Source organism: Cibotium barometz, chromosome 7 (genome assembly GCF_041138505.1).
Source record: "Cibotium barometz isolate CiBa-2024 chromosome 7, ASM4113850v1, whole genome shotgun sequence".
Classification (NCBI taxonomy): domain Eukaryota; kingdom Viridiplantae; phylum Streptophyta; class Polypodiopsida; order Cyatheales; family Cibotiaceae; genus Cibotium; species Cibotium barometz.
The window spans coordinates 1,041,024-1,052,375 of record NC_141052.1 but is presented as its reverse complement, the minus strand read 5'-3'; the positions used below and the strand labels follow the sequence as shown (position 1 = coordinate 1,052,375).

The window sequence follows — 11,352 nt, the reverse complement described above, 5'->3', positions numbered from 1 at the left end:
GGGCATATTTGGTGATTGTTCACACGTGTGAGGTGCGTCACATGCATTGATGTTCTATTTGAGGTTGTTCACATGTTTTGAGCCTCATGGTGGTGGTTAGTGTGCCATCGTGTGGTCGATTTGGTGTATTTTAGGCATTCACGTGCACACTTTGGGTCATTTAGTGTATTTTAGGCATTCACACGTGCATTTTAGCCCTTGTTCATGCACATTTAGAGGTGTTTCTACACTTTAGGGCTTTGGCAGGTCGACATGAGTTTCCATTACTACTTCTACCCTGCCTACAATCGCCGTGCCACCCACCATCTTCGTCGTCGACAATACTATGTCTCCATCCCAAACGTTGATCGTGCGATATCTGCTCGTATCCTATTATTCTGGCTTCATGGCCGTTATCTTTATTTGCCATTTGAGGTGAGGAGTTACATATCATTTGCTGAGTTCATACATACATTTGGCACATCGCGGCTTCGACCTCTAGATCCTTCTTCACAGACATCATGATATGATGACACATCATATTCATGTCACATATGGATGTTTGAGCTTTAGATGTTATTACCTAGCCAGTGTAGACATTTATTTGATGAGGAGGATGTTTGTGCTAGATGGTCGACATTCTACACATGTGATTTTGTTGAGGATCTATGTGGATATCTTTACATGGATGGTTCGGCATTGATTGCATGTGGGAGGATGTATGTGGGGATTTGATTGAGTGCCCTACATTTGTGAGCAGAGATGATTATATACCTGAGGATTGGTATCATTATATGACATGCATTCAGTGGATGATGATGTGGATGGTGATGATGATCATCATATTGATGATGATATTGATGTTGATTCTTGTACACATGGTCATGGTCATAAACATACATGTGATGACATTGATGTATCACACCCACATACCTATGATGATGTATCGTGCACACACACACATGATGATATTAATGTATCACACACACATACACATGATGATAGTGATACACGTGCACATGATGCCACTGACACATATGTACATGATGATGATGTATGTGATAGTGATAGTGAGAGTGATGTGTGTGAGTCAGATCATGTGGGCATGATCTTGATGGGAGGGATGGCAGCAAGCACATCGAGCATTACGAGCATCATAGAGCTACCTATCTCTATTCCTAGTGATCATAGGGATACATTACGTGACCATAGTGATGCATTCCATGATCTTGATGGGCATTTGACTAGTCATAATCATTCGGCTAGTCATACATCTTTAGTCACACATGGGATTGACATTTCACATGTCGTTGAGCACATCATAGACCATGAGGAGCATAGACCCGAGGTTCTAGTATTAGATCAGTTGGGATACTCCTCTAGATTTGTTACATGTGGAGAGATATCCGATACGACCACTACTCCTAGTTTTCATAGCATTCCTGGTATTTTTTCTATCCAGAGAGTCACATAAAGGTTTTTCAATTGATGCATCATGTTCCACCCTCAAATTTGGTCACATATGCCTAAACAATTGCACCCATCCCATACCCCGACCACCTAGCACACGTTGTGGAGCAACACCTTTCTATGCTCACCCCCGTGGAGATTGTGCCCCATGATGAAGCCACCACTACCTCTACATCGGACATTGTATCCACTTATGATTCACTATGGGAGATGCATGTTGATCCTCACATAGCCTCGCCATTGATTATTGTATTTGATACAGGTTTTGATCCTTGTGAGCCATCTTATGATGAGGAGGAAAAATCCATTCATGTATATATAATGGATCTCTTGTCATATTTTGGGATAGAGCCTCCATGCACTCCACCATCTTCCCTGGGTGTAGATGGTCATGGATACCACTCATCACTCACTTTTTCTCGAGCTGCAATTTGGAGCACCTTCATTTGGAAACTAGGGTTAGGCTCCATCGACACTCCATGGGTGCTTCAATGATCTTATCCTCATCATCGACCTATGTACCCACCTTTGCAAATCTTTTTGACAAGGACACCTTTTCCATGATGGCCACAACTTTTGCCAAAGTGTCTCTCTACTCCATAGTCCAATCATTACCCACATCTATTTCACTTGGGAGCAGTACATTGGCATTGGTTGCTGGGGCACCCCATTCGTCATCATTCATTTGGGACCATGGCTTACATCAAGTAGAATACTCAGAGTTTTTCATGTTTGTTTGAGATCCGGGTGGTGGTCCTCTTGCTATGACATATATTTTACCCTCTTCAATGGCGTGGATTCATCAAGAGCTACTAATGGAGTTTCCCATTTTTATTTGGGATCCAAGCGGATGACTTCCGTGACATTCCGTCATGTCCTTGGGCACTTTCTTCCCACAGGGTTTTTTCCCCTTAGACAACCAAGGCTCTCCAGTGTACATACCTTTATTGTATTCCCCTTTGGCTTATGCTTCAACCAGACACCCCTCCATCTAGTCTTCATCGACACACTTTCACATCCAAGGGACTAGATATGTTTTAGAGGTGGGAGGATGTTAACCCCTATACTTATCTCTCTCTCTTATCCCTCCTCATATTTAGCTTCTTGTATTCGTCCAAGGGAACTTTTTCCCATGAGGTTTTTCCCCTTGGATAGCCCACATTTGCACTCATTTTTATGCACACATTGCAAACAATTTGTATTACTTTGTGGACATATTTTGGATGGTTTGAGGGGTGATGAGTATGCCCACACCTTATTGGTTGTAATATGTGGGATCACTCTATGCTTGCCATGCAACAAAGAGATGAGCCTCATTTTCCTATATAAAGAAGCATAGGATGAGAGGCAAGGCATTCCCTCTAGCCCTAGTTGGAATCCACTCTTGTGTACTCTTTGAGTGTATCGGGTGTGTAGATAGTTGGGCCTTCTTCTTCTTTTATTGCTTTTCTAGAAGGCATGCTAGTTAGAGCGCTCTTGGAGTGGCATGCCTTGCTTCTTCCTACTAGGCCTTGTGTAATGATTAAGCTCGTGCAAGAAGATTCTCTCTCTCTCTCTCTCTCTCTCTCTCTCTCGTCCTAAGTCTCTCTTCCCTATCATCATGGTATAAGTCTGCACACAAGTACATACATGTACATGCTACCATGGAGGTGAGGGGTCGAGCCTATTAAGGCGGTAGTAGGTGAGTGGAAGGTGTAAGGAAGCAGAGGTGCTTGGGTTCCTACTAGGCCTTGTGTAACGATTAAGTTCATGCAAGAAGACTCTCTCTCTCTCTCTCTCTCTCTCTCTCACACACACACACACACACACAAATCATTATTCATTTAAACAAGCTAGCTTCACAAATTCTTATTAATTTAAATATACAATATTACACTATAATTAAAGCAACATATTTGGTTTTAATATAAACCCTAACTAGAGAATTACTAATTACATTATTGAAGCGTCACCGTCACCTCCAAAAACTGTATCTCTGCAGAGTGTGAATTGCAAGTATCTACAAATAGCCTTGATCTCTCGATCTCTCATCAGGTCTCCAACCGCCGACCAATCGTGCTTGATGCCCCCATGATTGTCAAAGGGGTCAATAATTAATAGGAGAAAACTGCTAAATAATTATTGAAGCGTCACCACCAAAAACTGTATCTCTGCAAACTGCGAATTGTAGGTTTTCTAAATTTCAAAGTCTTCCTCGCACACCCTTCTTCTCGTAGACTCAAAACGGACAGTGTGGGTTCGAAATTCGAATGCATGCGAGAGGAGCAAACGTCTACAGCCTACTACATTATTTTTTTTGTACAAGGAGCAATAAATGACACTTTTAATATGTTTCTCTCAATTGTTATTGTGTAATAAATGATACAACCTACTACATTATCTTTTTTTGTGTAATAAATGATACAACCTACTACATTATATTTTTTGTACTGCAAATGTAGAATTGCTCAGACATTTTTATGTAAATCCTCGTAATTTTATTAGCGAACCGGACAATGCAAAATCCAAATCTCATGCCTAAGAGGAAGAAATTTCAGAATTCAACGAGTACAATGAATAGATAGCTAAATATAAATGAGAGTCTCTCCCATATGACATGAATGTCTCAAAAAAATGCTCAGAGAAAACATGGCAATGTACAGCGGGCAGGCGATTCATAAGAACCGCTTATAAGGCGAGGAGAGTGGCGGCGAGGCCGAGGAGGGCGGCGAGGGCTCCGGTGGCAGGCAGGGAGGGGGCGGAGCTGGGAGGCGGGGCAAGGGGGGCAGAACCTGTGGGGGATGGGGTTGTGGGGCCAGCAGGGGTAGGGGCGGAAGCGGGCGTTTCTACGCTAGTAGAGGCGGGGGCAGGTGTGGTGGCCGGCGGTGAAGATGGGGTGGTGGCCGGTGATGAAGATGGGGTAGGGGCGGAAACGGGCGTTTCTACGGAGGCGGGCGTGCTAGCAGGAGATGAAGATGGGGTAGGGGATGACACAACAGAAGGTGGAGGGGCAATCGTGGTTGTGGATGGGGCTGGCGCGGGACCCGCCCCCCCGGCCGCCTCTACAGTAACCGCCAGCTTCATCCCACTGGAGCAGTGCCCAATCACCGAGCACAAATAGTATTGGGTCCCCGTCGCAGTTAATGTCACGTTTGTGTTACCAGCTGTGTAGGTAGTGACCGCATTCGCATCCGAGCAAGAATCATACCCCGACTTGTCCACCACCACCACATTGTGCTCAGTCTGCGTGTATGGAAAGACTGTTGGAAGGAACCCAACACTCAAATGTGATTAAGATGCAGACAGGAAAAAGAAAAAAAAACACAACAATAAAAACAGTAGCGCTTGTTGTCACTGATTTTCCCTCAAACAAAACAGAGAAATTCTCAAAGGCAGGAACCATGCTTACATAAGACGTCTCCCGTTTTGAAGCTCTTGCCTGACGCCCAGGTCGTGTAGTCCACGCCCACATTCCAGCCTTGAGAGCCTCCAACAGTCCAAGTGGTTGCTGAAGCGTGCCAACTAAAGCATTGCAGAGCTAAGAGGAGCCCGAGCGTTACGGCAGCAGATGCATTGCCTCTTCCCTGAGCGACGGCCATGCTTAGAGGTACAACAGTAGAGGGTGGGGATGGTGTGTGTGTGTGTGTGTGTGTGAGAGAGAGAGAGAGAGAGAGAGAGAGAGAGAGTCTCCTGTGTGGATCTATAACAGAAGTGCTGAGAAAAGCGAATGCTGGAGTAGCTTTACAGAGGAGAGAACACTTTTCATATATAATGGGAGAACGTTTGTCATATCTAGTAGGCACCCAGCAGCGCGTCGGCGAGTCGGCAAAACGAGAAACCGACTCTGAAAACGTAGAGTCCTGTGTTCCCACTTGGAGGGCTCTGCTCGCCGTCCCTGCCTATTTATTTATTAAAAAAATAAAACTCTGCCAGCGCACTCCGCCCACGTATGAGTCAAAGTCCATCTGCGACGCCACGTCACCCCCCACCTACTCCGCGTGAATGGTGGCCTTTGCCGTCGTCGACAGCAGGCGTGAAGACGTGCACGTGCTCTCGTCTGATTCCCTGCCGCCTGCAGTCTGGGTTTCCTTCTTTTTAGGCACTCTCAAACGTTCGTATTCTACCAATTTTATCTGTTTAGTGGCGCTAAACTTACTCAAGTCTGCAAATCCTCCTTTTGCAATCCCCTTGTGCCCTCAGTCAATAATGTGCCACCCATGTGAACGAAGCCAGCTGTTCTACACATGTGCCATCCATAACCTCAAGCTTTCCGCCCTCCCCCAACTTTTCCTGGATTGACTTCAAATAACAATGCCGCCTAGTGAACTTGTTCACAACAAGAACTTGCTAACTTGATTTGTATCGCTAACTTGAATTGATACAAATCATGGTGGATTAAAACTAACCATACTTAACTCCATGATAAACTAAACCAAATTATCGAAGTTTACTTTACAAGAGCTTAACAATAAATAGAATCAAGGCCTACGCATTATGTCATTTCATATTCCTCCCATATAAGTATGAGCTCCAAGTATTGAATCACACATAATCCATCCTACCGGTGACTTGCCTGAATAAATGAGCTAAGCACTTTACATGAGACCTACAAGCTGACCTACCACACATCACCTTGTGTGGCCGACGAACTGAACCACTCTTCAACCTTTCATCAAACTAAACGCTTTGCTACAACATAGCATTCCCCCCAATGGCACCTAAATTTCGAACACTTTGTTGTAATGACAATTCGCAAAGTTTTGATTGTCACGCTTATTACCTATAGGTATCTCGAGTGCCTTTCACATATGATCTCAAGAGACAAAGAGGCCCGTAGGAGTGCCTTTCACCTATGACCTCAAGAGACACGCCCGTAGTTATCCTGGTTTTTAATCGTAGCTTTGATTGCAATGTGAACTTAACACGTGAGGACGATGAAGACTTTGTTGATTCTCATGATGGTTGTTGTGAAATACATTGGTGATGTTCTTAAAGTGCACAAGTATTGATGTGTAAGCACATGTGCCATTACATGGAAGTATGGATGTGTAGGCACATGTGACATTACTTGGAAGTACAGTCATTATGAAAGTATGGATCCACCCACGTGTACTTTCCTTGTAACTTGCCCAAATAAATGACCTAAGCACTTTACATCATGTGACCTACTCATAATATTGAACTCCATTACTCTTAAAGATTACATCCAATCAAACACTTTGCTACTCCTTTGCTATAACTTCACATTACCCCAATCATACCTAAATTTCTAGATTTTGTAATGACACGTTGGAGATTCACAAACTTTTGATTGTTGCACTCACCAGTAGGTATCTCGAGTGTCTTTCACCCGTAGGAATCTCGAGTGTCTTTCACCCATGACCTCAAGAGACAAAGGGGCTTGTAGTCATATGTGCTAGATTTTAAACCCTTGGGGCAACATCGCTTTGATTGTAAACATGAATTTAAAAGTTGGTGATGATGTGGAATTTATTGATGCTCATGGTTGCGAAAAACATTGTTGATGTTCTTAAAGTGCACAAGCATGTATACGCACATGTGCATTATCTGGAAGTACAATCATTTTAGGTGCGATAGTCGAGGCACGGAACCCACGTATTATTTGGCATGTGACTATGCATGAATAATTTAAATAAGGGCTTAGAAAATAAGGTTTTTCGCAGGGAAAATTTTGATACAAGTAAATTCATGCTTGTTTTACCATAATCGTATACCTTCAACCAAAAAAGAAACCAATTCTTATGCTTGTTGGCTACAAACTTAGCTGAAGACAAGAAGGACTGTCACCTAATATGTTCACTACTATGCAAAGGGTCACTAACATGAGTTTGTAGAGGATAATGTTGTCAACAAGTTTGGTTCTTATTTGCCATTAAACGAGGGAATCCAATGGTGAATGAGGGAGTCCAATGGTGGTGAAGGAGGCTCTACTACTACTAAGTTACATGTAAGTAAATCATGGTGCTTTGGGAGCCTCTACTGCAATCGGTAAAATTTTGTCTACCACCACTCCTCTTCAACTCCAAGCTGTTAAGATAGCTTGCCACTACATAGATCTTGCTTGCTTGTTGCTAAAGAGATATTGTACAAACCGGCATTACACCCACCACCAATACATGGAGAGCATAGAGTGTGTGAGTGACTTACTCTCATGTGGCGCTAATGAAATTTTTAGCTTCGTGTGACAAAGATGAGAGGGATTGAGTGGACCTTCTCTAGTGCTCATTTGGGCCCATTGTGCACCTTCTCCGATAACTAGTAGCTTCAAAGAAGATGTTGGAGCTCATAACTGTAAGAGATGTTGGAGTGTTGTTACTTGAGTCTGTACACTATTGATGCTTATCTCTTTCTTTCTTTCACACACTCTCTTTATTGTACCAAGAAGGGTGTTGCAAATGGTCCTCTCTCTCTCTATCTCCTCTTACTCTAAATTCTAATAAAACAAGGACAAAGGAGAGGGTGGAAAGGAAGAACAAAATCCTAGCCTAAAGTTAATTTTAATTATGTTTATCCACCACTAATCTCCTTGAGCCATCTAGCTTCAAGGAGTTGGCTCTCATAGTATGATACAAATCATACTATGAGAGGAGTTGGCTCTCATAGTATGATACAAATCATGGCATATCAAAGCTAACCATCATTAACTCTAGGACAAACTAAAACAACTGATTGGGTCTTAATTTTCAAGAGCTAAAGGAGGAATAGATTCAACGCTTATGCATGAAATCACTCTCATACAAATAAGCATAAAATCACTCTCATACACATAAGAGCTCAAATTATATCATTATATCATTATATAGAACTAAATCCCACATGATCCATTTGTGATTTTCTCAAATAAATGGTCTAAATACTTTACAAGTGCTTATAGGTGACCCGAATACTTTAAATGTGATCAACTCATCATCAACTAAGCTCCACCACTCTTTAGCCTCAAATCTATCCAAAAATTTTGCTATAACTTGGAACTACTCCTAAATTTCTAAACATGATTTAGTACCCAAATGGTATAGATGTGTGACAAAGTAGCTTGATGTCATTGGAAAGGAAAAGAGGATTTGTGTTTTGCTTTCCCTCGATTGGTTTCTCTGGCATGTCAAATACCCCTTCTATGATGCCTCGTATTATACCCATTGTATTTTTGGATTTAAATTGTCATTATTTTTCTAAGAATACTTATCCATGTCTAGATTAATCTCATCTTCCTATCATTTTGTGATCATTTTTTTTGGGTTTTGGTGTGGAACATAGATTTTTGTTGTTTTGCGAGCAATTTTTGAGTAGATTAGAAAAAGAATCAAGCAAAGAGTTACATGAGAGAGTTATAGTATTTTCATAGTTAAAAGACTTTGTTTCCCTGAACCTTGGCTAATTCATCCATTCAATCCCTAACAATGGCTGCAAACTGGTACTAAAGGGGTTTAAACTTTTGTATTTTTTTGTGCCATAAGTTTGGAGGGCTCTTTTCAAGTCCGACTCCAAGACCTCTAAGACAAAGTTCTAGAGTTTTCAAAATTCTTCAGAAATGTTTTCTAGGAAATTTGTCAGATTCCTTACTGTTTAGGAAATGCAGTCTCCCATTTTACTAGTAATGAAAAAAAAGCATCAATTTTTTCTACCTCATGTGACTATTCTAAAAAGGCATTCTGATTATGAAAGAAACACAACTTTTGAGGCAAATAAGTGAGAGGCTATGTGGTAAATCCAAACATTGCTAATTTGAAAAATCTCAAGTCTCTTAAAATCTACAAATAATTGAAATCCATTTTGTCATAGCCTAAACAAGTATCAAAGAATTCCACATGCTGTTATACTGGTCATGTAAGAAGATCTCGACAATGGAAAGATCTCACAGATTTCTATTTAAAACAAGTTTTTGAAAGTGAATGTCTCTCCAAATGTGATGGGATGAAGGCAAGGTGGCCGTTCTACAATTGAAAGGATATGCAAAATTATGGTGAAAATAAGTTATGGCAAGAAGAATCCACAAGCCGATTGGATAGAATTTAAGAAATATAAGGTATTTTCCATTGAAATACAATATGATGCAAAAGAAGATGGAAATTTTTTACCTCCAAAAAAGGAATTTGAGTGTGGAAACTCATCATGATAGATTTCTTGAAGTAACAAAATATGCTCTAGAAGTACTGAAAGGAATCGCAAAAATATGCTCTTATTAGTAATTTCATGAAAGGTGTTGTTGAAGATATCTGATATCAAGTGAAGGGCACAACAATTTTGGACTTTTTGGATATTGCACACAAGGCTAAGAATTCTAAACAAATGATCCAAGCACAAAAGAAACATAATGAAAAAAGTTGCATACAGGTGTAGAATTGGGAAAAAATATATTTTTTACTGTAATAACAAAAGCCAAATATGCATGAAAATTAGAGATATTGGTTTTTATAGTTCCCAAGGGATGTAGCAGATATCAAGTTTGGCTCAATAGAGTTTCAATAAATTGCCCTCGGTTTAGCACCAATAGGTGAATCAGGTGATACATAGATGAGTACCAATAAAGAGGTAAATCAGGTGATACATAGATGAGTACCAATAAAGAGGTGATGCACCTCTTTATTGGTTTAGCCCTAATAAAGAGGTGATGCACAAATCATCCCTAAAGTTTTGATGACACCATGGAGTATTTGTGGCAGAGTGATCCATATTACATTCAGAGAGTAAAGCATCTATCTATAGCAAAGTATTGTACCAACAAACTATAGTTTTGGGGACCATATTTGAAACCAAATATGAATGCTAATGTTGTATTATAGACATACATGATCCACCTACTATAAAGTAGTATGCCAAAGAAAATATAACCCGCAATCCCTATCTGTGAATGTCATAATTGATTCAGGCCATGCACATATATAGGCTTGAATAATTAGGGTAAAAGGTTGTGTGTTTGGTAAAACAATTAAATTTCTAATTGATTTATGAAGCAAATATTAATTATATCTCTAAGAGACAGTTAAAATTTAAATATAAAGATTGAAAAGAAATCTAGAAGATCAGTTAAGATGGCCAGTGGTAGAAGGAATTTCACTAGCAAAATGAACGTTAAAATTCCCTAAGTTTTGAGTTAGAAAACGTCAAGTGTGTAATGCCAATTTCCAAGTCTTCAGCTTGAGAAAGTACATATGACACAATTTTTTCCAAGATGAGGGTTATCATAGATCATGAGGGTTGAGGTGATTCTTAGAGAAGATGAGGGTAGAGATTATCCAGTAAAAGTTTGAATATCCCATGATAGAGATATTTGCCATTAAATTGATTAAAGGGATAAGACAAGGATGCCAAACCCAGAATGTCTTAGTAAAAGAAAAAAAAATCTCAAAAAAGATAGTGATCCTCCTTATATGTAAACTTTAGAAGAACATGCTGATGTTTCTCATGAGATGACTTTCTTGGAGTATCTCTTCCTAGAAGTCTTAAGTTGATCCCAAGTGCGATACTATTAGATCTTAACCCTTTATGGTGATTTAGGGATTCTCAAGTGTTATTGGTATATGTATTTGGGTCCATCTAGTGTTATTAGTATTGCGGGTGATCTCCATGTTAAATACTAAGCTACTACATGTGTGTGTATTGAGGGTGATCTCCGTGTTAAATACTAAGCTACTATGTTAAATACTAAGCTACTCTGTGTGTGTGTGTGTGTGTGTGTGTGTGTGTGTGTGTGTTGCAGGTGATCTCCATTTTAAATACTAAGCTACTATGTTATTATTGGTTTACGTGTTTTTGTTTATTTAACATTATCATGTGGAGATTGATTATGTGGATTCCAATTAATTATAGTAACTGACATGGATGATGTTTTTGAGATAGGTGATGAGCAATGTGATGTGGCCTACTCAGGCTTCCTTATCAACCACCTTCTCCACCTTGAGAGAC

General features: G+C 40.4%; 1 protein-coding gene across 1 annotated transcript; it reads right to left on the bottom strand.

The window, feature by feature from the left end:
* Positions 1 to 3,995: 3,995 nt before the first annotated feature.
* On the bottom strand, positions 3,996 to 5,285 carry LOC147636561 (blue copper protein 1a-like). The gene is made up of 2 exons (XM_086799989.1): positions 4,838 to 5,285; positions 3,996 to 4,688 (listed from the first exon to the last, which is right to left on the bottom strand). The coding sequence occupies exons 1-2, from the start codon at positions 5,025 to 5,027 to the stop codon at positions 4,117 to 4,119; spliced, it is 762 nt and encodes a 253-aa protein (XP_086656115.1). The 5' UTR covers positions 5,028 to 5,285; the 3' UTR covers positions 3,996 to 4,116.
* Between the last annotated feature and the right edge of the window lie 6,067 nt (positions 5,286 to 11,352).

What these genes read in the sequence shown, in the direction of transcription:
- LOC147636561 (XM_086799989.1), bottom strand. Translation starts at nt 5,027, where the DNA reads ATGGCCGTCGCTCAGGGAAGAGGCAATGCATCTGCTGCCGTAACGCTC. An exon ending in CAAAACGGGAGACGTCTTAT is followed by an intron (nt 4,689 to 4,837) that starts GTAAGCATGGTT and finishes TCCTTCCAACAG; the next exon opens with TCTTTCCATACACGCAGACT.